Genomic DNA, 23,210 nt, shown 5'->3' with positions numbered 1-23,210 from the left:
TTCATTTTTACGAATATAACTCCGTAAAGTCTTCTGAGATTTTGTAAGTCTTCTAAGGTTCTGTAAGTCTTCTAGTAGATCTTAAAATAATTTATAAATTTTGAAAAAATATTTTGATAGAAAAAAATTGAAATAACGTAATTATAAATAGTTGTAAGTGATATAAATTAAAATATAATAAAATGAATTGTTTTCAACATAGGTGAGTGGAAGTAGTGAGTCATGATATTCTTTTGTTTAGGGTTTAACAACAAATGTTGTAGTATTGTATGTATTCTTAGAGTTAGATTTTGGAATCTTAACATTTTTTTAACAAAGTTAATTTTTTGACATATATATGTTTAATTTTGTGTATATTAAACACTTTTTAAGTTTAATGAAGTGTTTGTTTCTATTTAATTAGTTATTTGAGTTTAGAATTTATATTTAGAGTATAGACGACTTCGAGAAAGTCTTCTGGTGATTAGTATTTAAGTCTTCTAAAGTCTTCTAGGAAGTCTTCTAATAGAAGGCTTACTTGAAAGTCTTTTGAATAAAAAAAAAATAATCTTATTGAAGTTTTTTTCTACCTTTATAAAGAAAATTTACACATTTTCTTTCTTTCTCTCAAATGATTGCAACAAAAATGTAATGTTTCTCATTCTAAAACTCTCAAACCTCTCTCTAATCTCTTTGAACTTAAAAACACCAAACTTTATATCAATTTATAGTTATTTCATGTCTTCTCACTGATTTATTTTGTTTTTACAAGTTTTTCATTACATGGTTCTCATCTTCCACTCCTTTAAAGGTAGATTTATAAATCATATTTTCTTATTTGGTAACATATTGTTGCTTAAAGCTCTTACCTTTTGAAAATTCTTTTGGTTGTATTAAGCTCTTACCTTATTTTTGAAGCTTTTCTATGTTTTGAAGCCATTTGAATGATTTTGCATATGCAAATTTTTCAGATCTGAGACAGACGTCTTCTCGGAAATCTTCTCCCATGTCTCTTCTTTCATTTCAGATCTGAGTGTTTTAGTAAATTTATGTCTGATTTTTTTTCATTTGGTAACCTTTGGTTGCTTAAAACTATTATCTATTTCAAAATTTATCATTTATTTAAACATCAAACTTTATATCAGTTTATCATTTTTTGTTTCATGTCATTCTCACTAATTCATCTTGTTTTGTAGGTTTTTCATTACATGGTTCTCATCTTCCACTCCTTTAAAGGTAGATCTATAAATCATATTTTCTTATTTGATAACCTATTATTGCTTAAAGCTCTTACTTTTTGCCAATTCTTTTGGTTGTTTTAAGCTCTTACCTTTTTTAAAAAAAATTCTATGTTTTGAAGCCATTTGAATGCTTTTGGATATGCAGGTTTTTCAGATCTGAGACAGACTTGGAAGACTTCTAACATTTAATGCACTAGACGACTTCCTGGAAGTCTTCTCCCATGTCAAGTGGAGTCTAAGCTTCTCTTTCTGGAGGAATGAGCTATAATAGTGTTGCTTATAGTCTGTTTTGTAATTGGTATGTATACTCTTTTAGCTGTGAATTCATTTGTAAATTTGAAAAAATATTAATGAAAAAATTTGGTAAATATGTTCATGTCTACAATATTATCTTGCCAAAAGTACTTGACATTAGTGAAGTTATTGATACAATTTCAATAGAAAAACACAATAACACAAAAAATTAGTCAAATTTACTACAACTTATGGAGAAAACTTCTAAAAAAAACTTAATCAAATTCACCAAAGATCAAACATTACATTAGTTCAAACCTATAACAGTTTCACTAGAAGTCTTCTGGGAAATCTTCCGGAAGAATTCTTCTCATAAGACTTTTCGGAAGACTTAAATTTCAAGCGGAAAATTTAAATACAAGGCGGAAAATTTAAATACAAGGCGGAAATTTAAGCGGGAAATTAAAATTTAAGCGGAAAACTCAAATTCTAATTGAAAATTAAAATTTCAAATTTCATCAAAGTTAAAAAGTATATCTTATGTTCTAAGAAGACACGTTAAACCATATGACTTGATATTTTTGAAGTTACTTAACACTTTTAAAAGTTAAAAAATATAAATCTTAAAGTTGAAAATACAAGTTTTAGAAAAACTAACTTAGAAAACTTCTGTGGAAGTTTTATCTCATTAGCTAGAAACATTAATAAGGATGAATGTTGTTAATCTCATAATTATCACCAATTAAGATATGAGTTTCATTCAGGAGCCCCAATATTGACTAATATACATGAATTAACAAGAAAATGTAAAAAAAGTCTTTATAGTTTTAGAGAAAATGAATTTTTATTAAACGTTGACGTAGACGAAATCGTCCTAAAGACTTACACGGAAGTCTTCTGGTCAATGCATAGGTTAGTTTTGCAATTGACTTTATGTGTCAAAAATTTTACTTTTCCTAGACGATTTACATGGACGGCGTCTAGGATAAACATGTTAGTTTTGCATTTGACCGGATTGTGTCAGAAATTTCATTGTTCCTAGATGACTTACACATCCAACAGAAAAATAAAATTTAAATATTTATTTTTTTCTAGATAACTTCCTTGTAAGTCGTTTCAGGTTACTTTTGCAATTGAAAAATAAAATTAAAATATTTTATTTTATCCTGACGACTTCTATATAAGTCTTCCGGCAGAACTTATATGGAAGTCTTCTGTAATAACCAAGGTTTGATAAGAATCTCAGAATAAAATCCTGGAAGACTTCTGTGTCAGCCGTCTACCGGAAGACTTACATGGAAGTCGCCGGATAAAATCAAATATTTAAGTTTTATTTTTTAATTGCAAAAGTAACCTAAAACGACTTACTTGGAAGTCATCTAGTAAAAAACAAATATTTAATTTTTATTTTTCTGTTGGACGACTTCAGTGTAAGTCGTCTAAGAAAAGTCAAATTTTTGACACAGTCCGGTCAAATGAAAAACTAACTTGTTTATCCTAGACGACTTACCGAGAAGTCTTCTCTAATTTTTTTGAAAACAAAGAAAACCGGAAGACTTCCAGAGAAGTCGTCTCTAAAAAACACACATAAAATCAATTGTGAAACTAACCTATGCATTGACCAGAAGACTTCCGTGTAAGTCTTCTGGCAGACAGATCTTGAAAAAAAATTGATTTAATAGCTTTAACCGGTGAGATAACTTGTTTAGCTTCTCCAACCAAACAATACTTCACCACCAAAGCAATCTACTTGTTAATGACCATGAATCATGAGCTTGAATGGTTCTATGAACCTTAAAAATTTTAGAATCAAAATCTTGGGTTTTTTCCATGAATACAGAGAGAAAGTGAAATAGATGTTGTTTTTAGATCATAAGAAATGAGATAAAAGGAGTCAAAATCGATTTTTAGGTGCATTAAGAGCTTCAAATTGGTTGTTCATGTTGGTTGGTGTATTGATGACAATTGTAATATTATAAATACTCGAAGAAGATAAAGATGAGAGAGTAAAAAACTTATTTTCGAAAAAATAAAAAAATAAAAATAATGGTATTTTCGTAAATAATCCGAACTTTTGGGATGAATAGAACAAATGAAAGTTTCAAAAAAATTATGGATTAATTTTGTGTTTGACTTTTTATATTTGCAAAAGCCCTCTTTTATTTGTGCTTTCAATTCTTTCTTCTTTTCGTAAAATTCATCTTCATTTTTAACGAAACTTATAGCGTTTAGAAATTTTTTTCTTAAGATCAAGTTAATAGGGAAACCGAGCCTTATGATATTCACGTATTTTTTAATATTTATATATTAAAATTTATATAACACACGTTTATTGAACGATATGATAATTTAATCATGTAATTGTTATTTTGTTCGTTTCTTCTATTCTTTTTTTTTTTTGTGCAACGTTCGTTTCTTCTATTCAGATATATACATAAAAATCAACAGTCGAGATACTTTATTGAGATTTGTTTGATAAGAACAAATACTTTATGGTATCGTATGGCCTTGGCTTACTCAACGTGCTGTTGGGAGAGGGCGCTCTATTATGAGGATGGCGATGCGACATGCCGTTTTATAGCAAGCATCTTGCTGTTGAGGGTATGGATATGATAATGATTAACGACAAGCTAAATAGAGACCTTATCCCGTTCATGTTATACTCTTCCTTTTATGGTAAGTCAACTTGGAGTTTAACAAACATCGAAGTGGTTGAGCTTCCCTTTCAGTTAATTTCTCGGAGAAGTATATTCTTATAATATTTCGATCTGTGATATATCCCCTATATATTATTTAAGAAGTATTACAACTTTTTTTGTAGCCACATGTCATCATTATAATGATTCTTATTATATAATAATTTTTTTTATTAAACTAACAATAAATTCATCATTAATGTACTTTATTATTTTATTAAATAAAATTTACAGAATTGCCTAATGTGGCTAAAATATATAAGATAATTAATGATTTTGAATAAAAAAATTTGATAAAAAATAGTGTATCTTCTATCATATTTGTGTAATTTTAAACTATTAAATAAATTAAACAACCACAATAACCATATAATTAAAAATTAGATTTTTATGTATATGTTATATTTTGAATTTTTACAAACGGCTATAAATTACTGAAACTGTTAAAAGTCTCACATTCAAATTTTATGATCTATGGTTTAAAATTTTTTTATGACAAAATACAAATGATTACAAAAATTACATAAGTAAAAAGTCTAATTTAATTAATTATTAAAATTAATATATATATCGTTTTAAATTAAACTATAAACCATATAAAATACAATATTTTAGTTTCAAAATTTACTTTGAACAATTTTTTGATAAAAGTTTTGAACGATCATTGACAACTTATTTTTTTTAAAAATTATAAATTACTAAAACTATTAATCCCACAATGAAAATTTTGTTATTAGTAATTTAATTTTTTTTCTATAAAAGATACAAATGATCAAAAAAACTATATGAGTAGAAATCATCATTTAATAGACATTAGTATTAAAATATACTAAAATATATTATCTATGTTAGTATCATTTAAATTTAATAACATATCCTATCAAATATAAAAAAAATATTTTTTGGATTAATAAAATTGATTTATATGTTCGCACCAATTTAATTATATATTTAATAGTTACTGATTTTTAATTATTTAATATATATTTATTATTTCATAATATGTAAAAGTATTTAATACATAAACTAATTTATATATATAATGTTGATCTCGTGAAAGGCGCGGATCTTAACCTAGTGGTAGTAGAATATGTTGAAAAACTTACAATTAAATCAGTTATTTATGGCATTAAAGTGCCACTATTTTCTCGATTACTTTGTCTAAAAATATTAAAATTTTTTTTTTATAACTTAATTTTTATTAATACTTTCCAAAATGGGCATCATTACGGCTATAATCGAACTAGAATTTAAGCAAAAACGGTACAACTATTGGGATTATAGCTTTGAGTCATCGGACACACAGCTAAGTTGTGGGCGTAACTCCGGATCTTCCCTCATCACCATCGCCCTGGTTAATCCGGTAAGGGAACTAAGTCCCGCTCTCCTCCTAGCCGAGTAACTGTAGACTCTTAAGCGCGGCGAAATAACTAAGGGCGTACCTGAGCTTCACAAGGGTTATAACATAATGTTATTGTAAATAATTAGGGTGTGTGATTATCCAAATGCACGCACCTCTCTCGACTACTGTAGTTTAAAAAGAGCGCGTCTTTTGGAAGCGTCCAAAAGCCGATCCGATTAACGTTTATTTTACCCCACCCCCCAAAATGATTAATGTATATTTGTCATTTTACGAATTTTTTGAATTTAATAGAAATAATTATTTGAAATTTCGTCTTGCTCAACCAACACATTTTGCAAATCTTGTTCTATCTTGTCTCTTTTGTTATTCTTCTCTTCATGGATTGACGAGTAACGACCAAAATAAAATAAAAAAATAAAACAACTTCATGGGTTGTTTGTTATTCTTTAACAGGTTTCTAAAATAAATAAAAAATAGTCTGAATATGTTAAGATCAAGAAAGAAATTTCAGATATTTGAGCTGAAAATGTGAAAACTATTTTTATTTTGAAAAAATCGATTTTACAAAAAAAATATCATTTTCTTTTACATTTCATGGAATTTCATACAGCTGGCGAACACTTTTCTGATAGCTACATATAATATATGTAGATAGATATGTTAGATGTATGTAACATTTGCACCAGTCATTCAAACAATGATCTGATAACTTAAATATTCACCGGGTTTTACAAACAAACAAAAATTGATCGTGTGATCAATATATCTCTTATTTGTCTTTTGTTATATTTTTAATTTTAAATGGTCTTTTTGTTATTTTCATAGTAGAATTTGTCAAATACCAAGAAGGCAAAATCCATATCAAACTATTACTGGGTAAAATAATTCCCATTACAGAAAAAAAAAACTCTGTTCTTTCTGTTAAAAGAAGTTTGAAGTCATTTCTAGAAGAAAACACCAATGAGAAGTTCTTCTCGGGTAGCAATCAATGATGAATTATCAAAAGTCAAGACAACTTTGAAGCAAAGATAAATGAAAAGAGAAAAAAAAAACTATTTTCTGTGTGTTTTTTTTTCTCTTGGTTTCACAGGTAAACGCGTTATATTTATTTTTGTTCAAAAAACGTTTTTTAATTTCTTGTGCTTATGTCTCTATCAAAGAAACGTTATTAATTATAAACGCTTTTTGTTGACAAAAAAAAAAAATTATAAACGCTTTTGGATATTTGTCGTGGGGATGAATCTAAAGTTTGTTGATATAAATACAAAGAAGACGAAGCGAGAAACTAAAACAAAAAAATATCTATAAAAACAAGAAGAAAAAAAGCCCTTTCTAAAAAAAAAAAAAAAAAAACAAGAATAAAAAATCATGATGATAAAAAGGATAGAGCTGTGTATAGAGCTTACGAAGATGGGAATGGAGTTCGTCGCAGTGGTGGCTGAAGCCGTCCAGATTGTCTGGCGGCAACACCTCAACCATCGTACTGCTCTGCCTCCTCTTCCTCTCCTCCGCCAAGGCATCTCCCCTTCTTATCATGCTCCATATCTCTTTGGATTTCTCCCTTGAAAACCCTTTTTTCTTCTTTTTCCAAAAAAAAAAAAAAAAAAAACCCTTTTTTCTTCTTTTTATAATATCATTTGCTTCTTTCTCTTACTATTTTTCTTGTAGGCTTTTAGATGTAGTTTTTTTAATATTTGTAACTATGTACACTGACATATTCATTAAGATTTGCCGTTTTCTGTCGAGTATTTTTCTTCCTAATCTCCTGTTTTTTGGATTATCTCTAGCTACCAAACAATTTGCAGAATGAATATAATAATCAAATGCTCAAATTTGTTGAAGAAAAGTTTAACAGAACAAGACGTGCAGCAGAAACAATCAACCTAATTGTTTAAATATTCCATCTTTCTGTATAATGATACTCCAGTACCTCACGGCAAGTTATACAATTAGTAATTCCATCAAGGTTTTGATTATAGATGCGGATTTTGGGTTTGAATTTGGACTCTTTCATATTTAGTTGAGAACGAAAAATCTTTTTTAAAAAATCGAGTTCAATGTATATTTCTATAATAAGTAACCAAAGTTAGCGTAGTTGAATTGTTAAGGGTTTTTTTTTTAACATTGTGAAGGGGTATTTCTCTTAAATATTTCAAATACAAAATATCTCACTGGAATCTCAACGATCTTAAAATAAATATATTATTTCTTATATTTTATCATAAAAAAAAATTATGAACCTTTCACTATCATAAATATATCCTTTTCACCTTGAGAAAATATGAGAGTTTTGATGGCATAGAAGTACAAATTATTATAGCAACTGAACATATATTAGGAATAGTATTGATTAATATACTGCAAAAAGTTAATAACGTAGTGTTTGACTTTTACGGTACGGTTACAAAATTTAAACAAAGACATTAATACACATATTCAAAAGAGCTTGTAAGAGCTAAAATCATACACATACGTAACTAATACACATATTGTGATGAATCATGCAATGTATGACCAAGAAGAAAAAATAATTATCTTGCATGTGTGTAGGACGCCAAAGGTTTTCACGGATGATGACGGTTGCGTGTTCATTCATCTTTTCACCGCTGAATTTCAAACTTTGTGATCTTCAAAATTAATTTTCTTTAAGAAAACTTTTACATGAGTAGAGAGATATATGATATAGACACTATAAAAATCATAACTATCTAGCACACATATTAAACTTGATATCCAGTTTAAAATAGTGTTGGACTCTTTGAAACAATTTTCAAACTAACTGTAGTTACCATTAATTTCGGTAAAAACAAAAATATTGGTATGTTTAGCTATTTAGATTCCGTATATGTACTTGTTATTGTTATAGGTATTACACCGGAAAAGTAAGGTCACTCTTAATGAAAGGTTCTAGCTTCGGAGTTCTAAATATATATATATATATAAAATATATTATATATATGTAATTGTGATGTTTTTAATTTTACGGAAATTTTAATCCAAAGTATTTGAAACCATATATTTTGGATAAGGTTTCTTTAAATTTAAAGTTTTCATAATTAAATATTAGTATTAAAAAAATATATATACACATATATGTATTTTTAAAAATTCAGAACTATAACGGTAGAATCTTCCATTGAGAATACTCTAAGAGTACCAGCAGTGGCACCGTTCCATTGAGAATACTCTAAGGGCATGATTATTAGTTTCCTTAAGAATTCATGGGTTAGGGAGATTAGAGTAACTTAGTGAAGATCTATGGTGTTATTGTATTAGATCCTTGTATAAACTTGCTTGTTGAGTATTTTTAATGCTTGTTTAGTCTTGATCACTCTAAACCTGATTTCTAAACACTTCTCATCAGACATGATTAGATGAAGTGTTTGAATCATCTCAACTAAGCTCTAGTGAGATTAGCCAAGGACACTTGATGTTAAAATTGCTAGATAGTTATTAAACTTGAACTTAAAGATTGCTTGATTGAATTAAGCCAAAGACATTTGATGTTTAATGATTTCTAAGCAAATGGACATTTACCTAGACATAGGACTTGTCTAAAATTGTGTTTAGACTTAAGAGATTACTCTGATTGAAAGCTTGTCGCCTAGATTGGATCTTAGTTACTTGAAGTCAATTCCCAATACCCATGGATTCACTTGTCTAAATTGATTAAAACCTTGTTGTATTGCTCTGTTTGCTATTGCTACTTGTCACACACTCACCACTATTGAATCTGCTTAGCTTAAGAAATGACTTATATTCTCACTGATTCACATCACTAGGACTGGTTCGACATTCACCCCACTATACTACAACATTTGCAATAGGCAAAAACCCTATTACCAAATTGGCGCCGTTGCCGGGGAACTAAGTAGATTTGTCATTAGGATTTCAAACTTTCTTGAGATTAAGCTTAATTTTCTTATGCTTTGTTTTGCTTTTGTATAGCTACTAACCTCTTCTTCTAGCTTTTGTTATTTGTAGAGATGGCTTCAAGCTACTCTGAGAAGCCACAAGAAGAGGAAGAGACATTTGAAGATCACATTGAAGATCAGCCATATGTGAAGCCACCACCTTTTGATATACGCATACTCACACCAGATCAAAGAGTGGAGTTACACCGGCTTCAGAGAACGAAAGAGTATTGGGGCAAGCCAATAAGACACCTAGCACAAATGGTCCGGATACACCTTATAAGGGATAAAGCAGAGTTTGAAGGAAGAGATGTTTACCAGTATGAGTTTGATGCTGCTTGTGCCCTTGATGAGGTAATGTATTGGGTTCCACCACCCCAGCTGGAAGGTACAGGCATTTCCACTTTGGAACTTAAACTTGAGGAAATTTGCTTGCCTTGTGGTGAGGATAACGCCCCTGATCTTGATTCTCTTGTGCTCATAAATGAATGTCTTGATCTGATATGTGAAACTAGGAAACTAGATGAATTGAGAGTAGAAAAGCTTGCTAAAGATCACATTGAAGTTTGCTTTGTCAAGAACTATATTTGTGCTTCATTTGATCTTGAGTCCAACTTTTTGATGCTTGAGAATTCTAGACCTCTTCTTGAACTTGCTGATTTAGGGGATGAACTTGATGTGGATAAGCTCTTGCTTGAGATAGAAAACCCCCATGCTGAAAACTATCATGAGAATGTGAACATTGTGTATTATTTGATTGATGGAGACAGAGTTGACTACTTTGTTAAAACCTTGTTTGAACCTGTAGTTGATTTTGTGTTTCTACCTAATGCTTTTGATTCTCATGATCATCTGAACCTCAAGAAGCATTTCATAACTCATATCATATCTTTAGTGAAGCTCTTTGAGGAAAAATCTGTCTATTTTCTATGGACAGTAGTGTGTTTCTTTGCACACTTGGTTTCTTGTTCTTGTAGGAGAAAAACCAAAGGTGCATTGGCTCAGCCTTTTAATACTTATGATTAGCAAGCACACACCAATTAACCTAATGTGCCAACAATACCACAATCGAATGGTATGTCATTGTAGCATTTTAGGATCGAATCCACAGAGAACTAAAGACTTATAACACCAAGAATACACAAACCTTCCTAGTCTAAGCAAACAAGAAGATAGATGATTTGTAACAAACTAATATCCTAGAAATATAAATAAGGTGATCTCAGATCCAATCAAGAAATAAGTGCAAGAATTCAATCAAATACTAAGGAGAATCCATGGGCTAAGGGAATTGACATTGGGTGATCAAGTTTCAATCTAAAGGTGGTACCTTTCAATCAATCTATCAACCTTAGGCTTAGACACAATCCTAAACAAACTCTATCTCTAGATGGATGTTCATTCACTAAGATAACTCAAGTATCAAACCTCTTTGGTTGAATATTATCAAAGTAATCATTAAAATCAAGCCTATTAGCCATCTTAACACCTTTAACAACAAATCTCTTTGGTAAAGAGTGTTAAAAGCTTAGGAGAGTTGGATCAGACATTTCATCAAACACCTTTCGGGTATGAAATGTCTAGAGCTCAATTTTAGAGAGGCCAACTCTAAAATAGCATTAAGATCACTCAAGAAGCAAGGAATAAGAAGGATCTACAATAAAACACCCTAAATCTACACTTAATCACCCTAATCTACCTTAACCCATGAATCCAAGGAGCGTCTACTCTCTAAACTCCATGAGAAAGCTCAAACCCATGATGGATTCAAGGCTCATCATGTTTATGAGAAAGAGAAACAAGATATAATATGAAGAACTTCCTTAGATTATGATATAAAGATTCAAGCTTTTTTACAAAGGAGGCAATGTTCTTGAGAGAAAAATGAGATTCTTCATCAGATTAGGTCTTAAAGGTGTTTATAGATGTCTAAAAACGAGCTGGGTTAACCCAACAAACCTGGGTTAACCCACAAAAACATAGATATTTTTCTCCGTAGTGACCAGAAAAGGTCGCTACCAGAGGTCACTACGCTCTGTAGCGACTTGTCATGCCCGCTACGTGTGGACGCTAGGATACTTAGACGATTTTTTCGCATTCTTGAACTCATAGCGACCTCATGAAGTCGCTATGGTTGGCCGCTGTAGAAGGCGCTTGAAGTCCTGAACGCATAGCGACCTTATGATGCCGCTACGGCAGACCGCTATAGAAGGCGCTTCAACTCTAGCGGTCTCTCTAACCCGCTACACACTCCCGCTACGGTACTTAGGCGCCTCAGCTCTATCTTCTGTAGCGACCATCTTTTGCCGCTCCGCCTGGCCGCTAGGAGCCTTCAACGACTCATCTTCATTCTTTGGACTCAAAATCCCTCCAATGGTCCTCTAACTCATCCATGGTGCTCTCCAACACCTGATATGTACAAATGCAATGATATGCAACCTAAATGTGCCTAAATGATGCTCTAAATGACCAAACCATGCAAGAATAAGAAGTTAAAAACATGTAAATTCACAAGATATCAATTATCGGCGTCCCAAACCGCGTCCTTACTGAATTAAACCGAAAAATTAAATCGAAATGAAATAAAAATGAAGAAAACGTATGTTAATTAAGAAGTTTTTGTCTCCGTCCTTAATGGTACGTGTCATCGCGCGAGGGAATGTGCGGATTAGGGTTGGGAAAGCGGAGTCGAGCCATTCTCATCCTCTCCCTTCTCTCTCTCGACGGCGATCTCGGTCTCACCCCGTTCCCTCTCCCGATCTCTGTCTGACCCGAACCGTTATCTCCCCCGATCTCTGTCTCAGCCGTTCCCTCTCTCGAGCTCTATCTCCGCCGTTCCCTCTCTCGGCCGATCTATCTCTTCGGCTCTGTCTCCCGACGTTTCCTCTCTCTCCCGATCTATCTCTCGAGCTCTATCTCCGCCGATCTATCTGTCTCCGCCGATCTATCTCTCCGGCTCTGTCTCCCGACGTTTCCTCTCTCCGCTGAGTCATCTCTCTGCCGTTTAATCTCTCCGCCGGTTGGAATCAAAATAAGGTAACACTCAATCCTATGTCCTCGTCGTTGTAACCGATTGTATGTGGTTGTTTTATATTTTATTGTGGGTGATGTTTGTGATTGTATGTGGTTGTTTGTGATTAATCATGGGCGATGTGTGAAAGAAAAATTCTTGTTAGTTTATCAGTGATTGAGGAACTCGTAGTAGATGATCAGTTTGAAACTGATAGCACTAGATGATGAATTGAATTACGTAAACTTGATAAAATTCGATTTTCTTTGAAACTGATAGTAGTAGATGATTAATTGCTCTCTATAAACTTGATAAAATTTGTTTTTTTAAACTGATAGTACTAGATGGTGTTCGATTTCGAAATGTTGTGTCTGGTTTCTTCTCGTAGTAGATGATTAGTTTGAAACTGATAGCACTAGATGATGAATTGAACTACATAAACTTGATAAAATTCGATTCTCTTTGAAACTGATTGTAGTAGATGATTAATTGAACTCTATAAACTTGATAAAATTAGGTTTTTTTTAAACTGATAGTACTAGATGGTGTTCGATTTCGAAATGTTGTGTCTGGTTTCTTCTCGTTCGTTCCTGGATAGTTTCTGACTGAGAAGTTGTATAGTTGTTAATAAGCAATTAAACAGAATACTAAGATGTTAAGTTTGTTCATAACTATGATAGGTGTTAATAAGTTTGTTCTCAAACTGCTTCGTAACTGTGAGAGGAGGTTATTTCTCGTGTCTTGTTGCTACTGTTGATTGAATTGTTGTTTGTTTGAAACGAAATTCAGTAATAAATTTAGTCAACTTGTTAAGTTCCACTTGATAGCTTTTAAGTTCTGTAGTCTGTAATAACTTTTGATTAGACAACGGTAGTTTATGGTTGAGCATTAACACTAGAACTTATTACACTTAACACTTGCACCTATTTAACCCCAACCATCCAACATCTTCTTTACTCAGCTCTAGAGGAATTTCAAGATGAGGATTTTACATTTGCCGTTAAAAAGACTACAAAACACGGTAATAGAATTGCTCGTCGCAAAGAAGTTCGGGATCCAGACATTCATCAACAATTAAAAGAAGATTTGATAGAAAATATATGGGATAAATTTGGAGATCTTCAATTAAATTGTTTGTTTGCCCAATCTACAAATTCAATAAAAATGTTTGTTTGCTTTTATTTATGTTCTTTGTAATTTTTTTTCCAACTTTGTACTTTTATTATGTTTTCAATTTTAATGTAATATGTTTTAATTTAATGTAATATGTTTTATTTTTATGTAATAAAATTAAAATAATAAATTAATTTACTAACTTCAAAATACTAATAAAATAATCTAAAAATTCTACAAAAGTCCTACCAATAATCTACATTTTTAGGTTTGTCCTTAATTAAAACTCTTAACATCAAAATACTAATTGAATAACCTAAGGACTCAAAGATTAGTCTTACCAATAATCATGCCATAAGAGTACCAGCAGTGGCACCGTTTCTCAATTATGTATTTAATGAACTTAATATTGTTATAATATCATTATGTAACTAAATTTAAAACAGATATAAAAGGTAAATAAATTGACAGCGACACATGGACAGATGAGTACCTTAACCGTGTGTCAGAATCCTTTCATGAAGAAACGCTTCTTCTCATTGTGCACTCTCTCTCTTCCTTTTTTGTTTTTTAATTATTAAGAATGGTGAGAGACGTGGAGATGACCCTAAATGAGTCTCTCATTTTTTTTTAATACTTTTTAATTGTAAAAGTGAATTAAGAGACTATATTAAGAGATCCGAAAATTTACATGCTCCATTGCAAGTTTTTTATTTAAGGGTTCTTCAATTTTTTTTTTTAATTAAACACCATTTTTTTCTTATTAAACTTAAGCTTTTTATTAAAACATAGTACAAGATAACATTTTAAACATCGATTTTAAAATAAAAACATATAAAAGTAAAAACAAAGATTAGTTTGTGGGAGAGCTTAAACATTGATTAAAGAAGATGGAGACCTTACAACGTTGTAATCCACTCTGATCAGTAGCTAACTTGGCAATGACATGGTTATGTCGGAGAACTGATCATGGGAGACGTCGGAGAACTGAATGCTGCTCCCAAAGAAAAGCTATGTATCAATCGCAACACACACAACCCAAAGCTTGACATAATCAAAACTCATATGCTTCAAAAACATCCCATACGTTAATGAGAATGACCAAATCTCCAACTTTCCACTTATTAAGAAACTATATGGATACATAAACACACATTGTTCTTGCCTATCAATCATTAAACATATAATCAAGTCATGGAACCAGACATATCCTAAGAAACATCAAACTGGTCCTAAAAATAAATTTCTTTAGTTTTTTCAGGCAAAGCAGAGAACTTTAAATCGTATTATCTATAGCAGGACATGTATAATTGAATTCAAGTGGAACCCATCTGATACTAGATTGAAAGACGTACCTTCTAGAGTTGATGACAAGACCGAGATTCTTCCATGGTTTGGCTTTACAAGTGTTCCTGGTTTTGGTCGGAACAGAGAAGCTTGGTCTGTAGTCTCGAGGATGATTTGTGATTGAGACGAGTTTGGGTGAGTCCATCAATCTCTGCAAGCATCTGTGAGACTACTCGATCCATGACTCCTCCTGAATCACCAGAAGCACCTCGAGCAGGAGCAAGTGAATCAAGCTCATCAAAGAAGATCACACACGGTCGTGCTGATCTCGCCTGCAACAAAACCAGTTTAATCACTCAAGAGAAATGGGACCACGGATTCAATACGCTTCTTCTTCAAAGGGAGGACGAAAGATTCAATACCTTTTCGAATATATCTTGAACATTTTTCTCTGATTCGCCAATATAAACAAAACTTTCAGCATCAAATGATTGGACCAGAAACAGAGGATAACAGAGTAATCAATGACTATCTTCTTCGTTCTCATGAGCTAACTGAGAGAGAGAAAGCGAAACCTCTTTGAGAAGAATGGATTCAGGAAACGGGCCGGTGGCTTCGTCAGGTATCGCGGAGAAGTTGTGGCTGTCGTCTTTCTCTTCTGTCTATTTTGGGCCTGAGAGATAGTAGAGACGAAGCGTGGAGATTGGAGGAAGCACGAGAGGAAGGAGATGAAGAAGAAGAAGCTACGACCGAAGGAGAAGAGACAATTACAAGATACGTCTCTTGTATACGCTAATTAAGAGACGTTGTTTGTGATAATTGCTATTTTTATTTTTTTTAATTTATAATTAAATTAAGAGACTCGTTAAGAGACTTGGATAATGATGCTCTAATGATGCTCTAATAACACCTGCAGTGGTGAGTTTCTCATCTATATTTTTAGCATTTAAAAATGAAATAAATTGAAGAAGGAAGAAAGAGAAGAAAAACAAGAAGTGAGGGAAGATAATCGTCCCTTTATCTAGAGACGTTGCAAAAGCTACGAGGGACGTTTCTACTGTGTTGTCATGGTTAATTTATATTTTATTTAAAGTTTATTTGTTTTATGTATTGATATAGTTATTATAATCTGAAAGATCATGGAGAAGAGCTTCCGTCGTTGCTGATGCTCTAAGGATTTCATATTTTATAACTATCGAAAACGAAAGGAAAGCGGGTGCGATGAGAACAGTCTCAATTATTTAAAGGTTGGGAGATGAGATGCAACGTACGTAATGCAATTGTCATGTTTTTTTAAATCTTTACATTACTTACCTTTCAGTGGAAAAAATAAAATATATGTAACATGAGATATCAAACTAAGTCCCACATCGGAGAATTAGACGACGAGTGTCTGATATATAAATGAATGTCTAACTCTAATTAGTACGAGACTTTTTGGGAAAGAAACCAAAAGTAAAACCATGCGGACCAGCCAATTAGGCCCAAAGTGGACAATATCGTACTAATCAAACAATATAGAGTTGGACATGAGTTTAATAAATCTCATCAATTGATATCAGAGCGGTTGACGAGAAATCTGCAAGAAGACCAAAATACTCTTAGAGTAGGAACGAGACCCATCGAGTTAGGATTGTGAGGTATGTGGCAGAGATCAAGTTAGAAGATTCTGAAAGTCAGTTGTGGGACACGAGATAAATATGGTCTTTAGTTTGAGGGGGATAATGTGAAATATCAAACTAAGTCCACATTGGAGAATTAGACAAGGAGTGTCTAATATATAAAAAGATGTCCAACTCTAATTAGTACGAGACCTTTTGGGAAGGAAACCAAAAGTAAAACCACGCGGACCAGCCAATTAGGCATAAAGTAGACAATATCGTACTAATCAAACAATATAGAGTTGAAGATGAGTTTAATAAATCCCAACAATTGGTATCAGAGAGATGTTAATCCAAGTCTCACACTGGAAGTTTAGACAAGAAGTGTCTAATATATAAAAGGGTGTCCAATTCTAATTAGTACGAGGCTTTTTGGGAAGGAACCCAAAAGTGAATCCATGCGGGCCAGCCAATTAGGCCCAAATTGGACAATATCGTATTAATCGGACAATATAGAGTTGACTATGAGATTTAACAATTCCAACATGTAAATATTTATACTTCCTCCGTTTCAATATATATGATGTTTTAGAAGGATTATTTTGTTTCATTTTACATGAGGTTTTGCGATTTTAAGGTTAACTTTAACTTTATTGAAAACTATTCAACCAATTATATTTTACCGTCCTTTTTATAATTGGTTAACTGATTTTAAAATTATATCTTCAAAATATTTTTTTAAGAAAAAAGTTATTTTCTTAATCTTTGTGCACTAAGGCAAAACATCAAGTATTATGAAACCGATGGAGTATTAATTATCCGCTAGCTTATAATATAAGGATTTAAATGAGATATTGGTCAACGGTTGACTACACTAGAACTATTTTCTGTCGGATCAGATTGAGTTTTTCCTTTTTTGTCGGTAACCAATTTTTTCGTACTATTATTCAAAAACAAGACGTGTGCGATTGGTTTGTGATTAATATCCAACTGCATAGACCAAGTTAATTTCTACACAAAACTTGTCGAACAAAACTTAGGTTCACCCCTTATGTTGAATCTTTAAATTCATCCCACCCTTTATGACCAATCAAAATGACACATAAATTATTAATTAAAAAACATTAAATTAAATAAAAAATAGCTATAAAAAATAAAAACGCTAATTTTAACGACGCTAACGCTTCCATCAAAACCCTAAACCCTAAATCTTAATTTCTAAACCCTATACCCTAAATTCTAAATCCAAATCCAAACCCCTAAACCCAAACCCTATACCCTAAACCCTAATCTTAGACCCTAAACCCAAATTATATACCTTAAACCCAAAAATAGACTATAAACCTAAACCCTATATCTTAAACTCAAGTCTTAGACCCTAAATCCAAACCGTAAATTAACCCAAACCCTATAGCATCTAAGTTTGGGGTTTGGGTTTAAGGTTTACCGTTTGAGTTTTAGGTCTAGGATTTAGGTTTAGGGTATAGATTTTTGGTTTAGGATTTACGGTTTGGGTTTAGGATTTAACGTTTGGACTTATGGTTAAGGTTTTGGGTTTAGGGTATATAATTTGGGTTTAAGGCTTACAGTTTGGATCTAGGACTTGGGTTAGGGTATAGAGTTTAGGTTTATAGTCTAGTTTTTGGGTTTGGGGTATAGGTTTAGGGTCTAAGATTATAGTTTAGGGTATAGGGTTTGGGTTTAGGAGTTTGGATTTTAGTTTATAATTTAGGGTATAGGGTTTAGAATTTAAAATTTAGGGTTTAGGGTTTAGCTGGAAGCGTTAGCGTCGTTAAAATTATCATTTTTATTTTTTGTAGCTATTTTTTATTTAATTTAATATTTTTTAATTAATAATCTATGTGTTACTTTGATTGATTTTAAAGGGTAGAATGAATTTAAAGGTTCACTCAATGGGGTGAACCTAAGTTCTCTCCAAACTTGTCGTACACAAAGACACCATTAAAATATCGTGCTTGCCAACTCACATATGTACAATACATGCGTCTTAATATATAAATTAGTATATTTTATAAATTTTATGCTGGTATTATATACAAGCATTTATTGCAAGTAGCGCATCACAACAATCACTCATTAATGAATTAGTTGGCTGACAATAACACAAACTCTCCTGTCGTTATCAGTTGAAATTTCTTTTTTTTTTTCCCTTTTTTTTTTAGTCAGTTGAAATTTCTTGTTCGTATTTCCTGAGAATAATTGTTGAAATTAAGACATGAAATCAGGAAGCCACATATGTACAATACATGCGTCTTGTTCATATGTTTGCCAATAAATTCCCCGGCTAATTGGTCTGGATGTAATGCTAGATTGCTAGATAACCTATTTCTAATAAAATAGTGTTTTGTCTTTTAGTCTTAGGATAATAAAATACATTGTATTACGTAATTAATGCTGTAGGTTAATTTGAGAAATGTCAAGTTCCACGTTAGAAATTTAGATAAAGAGTGTCTAATATATAAATGGATGTCCACGTCTAATTAGTACGAGGCTTTTTGAAAAGGAATCCAAAAGTAAATCTATACGGACCAGCGAATTAGGCCCAAAGTGGACAATATCGTACTTTCAGACAATATAGAATTGGACATGGGGTTTAACAATCCCAACAATTGGTATCAGAGCGGTTGACGAGAAATCTGCAAAAAGATCAAATACCCTTCAAGAGATGAATGAGTACCCTTTGAATTAGGAATGAGAGGTGTGTGGGGCAGACATCAAGTCAAAAGATCCTGAAAGTCAGTTGTGAGACACAAGATGAATATGGTCCTTAGTTTGAGGAGAAGAATGTGAGATATCAAATTAAGTCCCACATTGGAGAATTAGACAAGGAGTGTCTAATATATAAATAAATGTTCAATTTTAATTAGCACGAAACCTTTTAGGAGAGAGACCAAAAGTAAATTCATGCGAACAAGTCAATTAGGTCTAAAATAGACAATATCTTACTAATCGGATAATATAGAGTTAGACATGGACTCACGCAATTCCAACATAATTAAGGATAAATATAGTATGATGTATATGCGAACCCATATCAGAATTTTCACAAGAAGCAGGGTGCTTGCGACAAAAAATTAATGATAGTCAACATAGATGAAAAATGGGCAACATACAGTTTCACGATGTCAAGACAAAAAGCGTTATACATGGTCCTCGACTCCTTTCATTTATTACAGGTTAACAAACTTTGTAGGATAATTTTAGGAATTTAAAACGTTAAAAAATTTCTTAGACAATACTCCTACAGATCAGGTTTTCGGTAGATGTGTACTTTATGACACAACTAGTGGTTGGTCCGCCCTACGGGCGGGGAAGTTTACGTTAAAACTATAATATATGAAAATATATATTAATTTTATTAAAAAATTTGAAAGTTTACTTTAAAATAAAATAATAAATATAATATTTTTAAAAAATATCAAATTGTATTTATTAATATTTTTTCGTTTGAGTTGAAAAGACCTCTACCATTTTTTGGTTATAGAAAACAAAATTATGAAATTAAAAAATTAAGAAAATGTAATGATTTATATTTCTTATTTTATTTCTATTTTACTTTGATATAGTTGAAGAAAATTTAAAGTAAGAATAACATTTTAAAAAAAAAAAATTCTAAGAGTATAATTATAATACTATTACAATTAATTATTGTCTCCCGATTATAAATTAATCCACTTCCAAGCTAAATCAATTGAAAATATAATGTAATGTAATAAAATTATAAAAGTTATATTTTAATGTAATATATAAATAGTTTCAATAATTTCACAAATAACAATTAATCTATATTATTTAACAACAAAATGATGTTTTAAAACAAACCAAACCAGAACCAAAGTGGACCCAAAATTTATTAGTCAGTTTCTACTATTGTTGTCCAACCGGAACAAAAACATTAACAGACAAACTGAAATTCATAAATAGTCAGTTTCATTGTTCATTGTCTAAACGCAACATGAAACACTTTGGTTGCCTCTATACCATTTGGTTTTCGGTTCGATTCTGGTTTTTGTTGGTTTTCCGGTTCTAAAGATATAGGTTACCGTTCGGTTATTTATGAATTTCACTTTCGCTATTTTGGTTTTTGTTCCAGTTTGGATAACAATAGAAGAAACTGAGTAATAATTTTGGGTCCATTTTGGTTCTGGTTTGGTTTGTTTTTCGATTCTCGTTTATATACCTAGACCTAGTTGCTTTAAGCTTTTACACAAACACACAAAAGAGACTATTTGAAAATAAATATCTAGAAAGTATAACAATAATCTGTATGCAATGGGTATAAAAAAGAAAAGCGGGCTTTCCTCCCTCATGAACTAACAATACTACAGTAACTTAAAGACTCTTCTTTTGGAATAGATGGATCTGGTCTCCCTCAAGTACTTCAAGCATTACCCAAAAGAGTAAACATCAGACTTCTCAGTCAATTGTTATCTTGTACTGGTCTGGATCAAAATAATGAATCTTCCTATACCGTCGTACTCACACGAGTCTGGTCAAGATCTGGACGTCTTAAACAATCCAAATTCTGAAACTTTGTCCATGAAATTCTCATCGAAGAGAATGTTATCAGACTTCATATCGCGGTGGATGATACTTCTTGCGGAATCTGTATGGATATAGTGCAGGCCTCTAGCTGCACCAAGACATATCTCAAGCTTCTGTCTCCAGCTCAACCTTGGGCGATCCAAGTCATGCACAATGGTCCTTTTATTGTTCTCACTGCAATGCCTGATTAAAGAAACCAAATACATGTGTATGAACTGGGACAACATTTCGATCACTGTCCTGAATTTATTGATGTAAAGCTATAGCTGGTTAGTATATGTATTTGAAAAAAACATTACCGTCTGTGGTTGAAGATTCTTACGGTCCAATCAGATTGATTGCTTCTGGTGGTAGACATTTTAATTAAAAAAACCTACTTTCCTCGTTTGCCTTTTATCTCAAGGACCTCCTGCACTCAAAAATAGAGAACAGTTCGATTCAATTTATTTTTAACACATTGAGTCATTCGTTAATGCAAAAGTGAAACTTTTTGTGGAAGTAATTCTTGATTGTATTACTGATGAAGCGCTTAGGTGCTTAATTTCATTTCCCCACGTGCCTGATTCTCGATACCACATCATCATCCCACCTGAAAAAAAAGAGGAAACTTAAAAGATTAATATGTGCCTCCAAAAATTCATATAATTCAGAGACTCATGAAGAAACAAGACTTCAAAAGATGCTAGCCTTCTTTTGACACTAAACACAGTTGGAGTGTTGTCAAGCAGTGGGTTTCCTTTGGGAAGTTCCTCTTCTTTGGCGTTTAGCTCTTCATTTGCTGATGCTTTTCCTGGAAAAATGTAAATAATAAATATTAAGATACAACTTTCATTATGTCAATGTGTTTAGAAAAAACTAACGTAGTAATTTTGTTATAATTCTAATCTGAAATCATCTCACAGACAAGAACACATACCTTCCTGAGCCTCTTTATTTATTTATCTGGTTTAGTTCAGCCATAAGAGATCCAATCTCATCCTCATCATTGTCACTTTCTTTATATCTAAGAAAGACAACCAGATCGTAAGATAACTCAAAGGAAATTGCGAGTCTCAGTTGATATAAATCATCAAAAACTCTCGAAAAGGATAACACCGAAGCAATTGCATATTCCCAAACCAGGGCTCTGAGGAAAAGCATTAAATCTCAAGTAAAGAATCTTTAGAATTCTAAAGCACAAAAGATGAACTGCAATAGGAAGGAAAGAATGGAAAATATGTACCTATCAATGTTAGAATTTAGAAAACATATAATCAAACTACATGTATTTTGTGACATATAATCAAATAAAAAAAGTGAATTTCTCTAACCTTCGAGTAATAACTGATTCCCTCTCCTGTAGTAGCTTTCATCTAATGACAAAAAAAAACACATTAGTGAAACGAAGGAAGAATCTTTACAAAATCATATTGAAAAAAGGCTTGAAATTTATCGTCTCATTCACCACAGTGAGATTTTTCTTTGGAAGAAAAGTTTATCTTCTCACGCTCTTCAAGTCATCACGAAGTTTCTTCTTCTGTAGAACGTCAAGAACGGACACCTCGGCGGTGTTTGAGCAACGACCTGCTTTCAGATTTGCGAGAAGAACGTAGGAAGTCGACATAGTGGGCGGGTGATGCTTGGCAGAGTATAATCTTTGAGAAATCTTAGCGGTGGAGCTGTTCATGGCATCTAACGGAGACATTTATAGTCTGAAGTCGTACCGAACTCAGACATGTATCGCTTACCTTCGTCGCCAATTAGAATAAATAAATGAGGCGGAGTGAGAGGAGAGGGTGTGATGGTGTTAAATGCTCATTTTAATGGTGGACTTAAAAACGAATCCGTTACCCATAATTTCATAGGATTGAAGGGAAGCGAAAGTGAAGGACCCTAAGATCGGCTCACTCGAATGGATCAGATTTGGATATGAACTCCAGATGGAGAACTGGATGGATTGAAGGGTCACACGAAGGTTGCGGAATGGCTTCGATATTCCCGACTTCAGATGGTGCTTGATATGACTCACAAGTCCACCAAATGAAGAATCTCTCGTCGTTGCTTGATATGACTCACAAGACCAACGATTTGAGGAAGTGTTTACTTGGATATGACTCACCAAGAAACCCAAAACAAGTTTTCTTAAAAGAAGAACAAGAGTTTCAACTTAAGACTTTAAAAAATCGCACTAGATCTAGATCTAGATTAGTATTAAAAGGAAGAGTTT

At 32.2% G+C, this 23,210-nt stretch overlaps 2 protein-coding genes across 2 annotated transcripts; one reads left to right on the top strand and one right to left on the bottom strand.

Annotated features, from left to right (window-relative positions):
• The first annotated feature begins 6,858 nt into the window (after positions 1-6,858).
• LOC125596333 lies at positions 6,859-7,261 on the top strand. The gene has a single exon (XM_048771514.1). It carries the CDS (start codon positions 6,882-6,884, stop codon positions 7,077-7,079), a length of 198 nt encoding a protein of 65 aa, XP_048627471.1. The 5' UTR covers positions 6,859-6,881; the 3' UTR covers positions 7,080-7,261.
• Positions 7,262-20,952: 13,691 nt separating this feature from the next.
• On the bottom strand, positions 20,953-22,688 carry LOC125596332 (chitin elicitor receptor kinase 1-like). Its single transcript, XM_048771513.1, has 6 exons — positions 22,491-22,688; positions 22,315-22,356; positions 22,082-22,130; positions 21,692-21,794; positions 21,564-21,593; positions 20,953-21,187 (listed from the first exon to the last, which is right to left on the bottom strand). The coding sequence occupies exons 1-6, from the start codon at positions 22,686-22,688 to the stop codon at positions 20,953-20,955; spliced, it is 657 nt and encodes a 218-aa protein (XP_048627470.1).
• Between the last annotated feature and the right edge of the window lie 522 nt (positions 22,689-23,210).

The sequence above is a fragment of the Brassica napus genome, unplaced genomic scaffold (assembly GCF_020379485.1).
Source record: "Brassica napus cultivar Da-Ae unplaced genomic scaffold, Da-Ae ScsIHWf_1190;HRSCAF=1705, whole genome shotgun sequence".
NCBI classification, from domain to species: Eukaryota; Viridiplantae; Streptophyta; class Magnoliopsida; order Brassicales; family Brassicaceae; genus Brassica; species Brassica napus.
Note: the sequence above shows the minus strand (reverse complement) of the source record. Positions and strands in the feature narration are given on the sequence as shown.

What these genes read in the sequence shown, in the direction of transcription:
- LOC125596333 (XM_048771514.1), top strand. Translation starts at nt 6,882, where the DNA reads ATGATGATAAAAAGGATAGAGCTGTGTATAGAGCTTACGAAGATGGGA.
- LOC125596332 (XM_048771513.1), bottom strand. Translation starts at nt 22,688, where the DNA reads ATGTCTCCGTTAGATGCCATGAACAGCTCCACCGCTAAGATTTCTCAA. An exon ending in CGGTGTTATCCTTTTCGAGA is followed by an intron (nt 21,795 to 22,081) that starts GTTTTTGATGAT and finishes ACATTTTTCCAG; the next exon opens with GAAAAGCATCAGCAAATGAA. An exon ending in GTGTTTAGTGTCAAAAGAAG is followed by an intron (nt 21,594 to 21,691) that starts GCTAGCATCTTT and finishes CTTTTTTTTCAG; the next exon opens with GTGGGATGATGATGTGGTAT.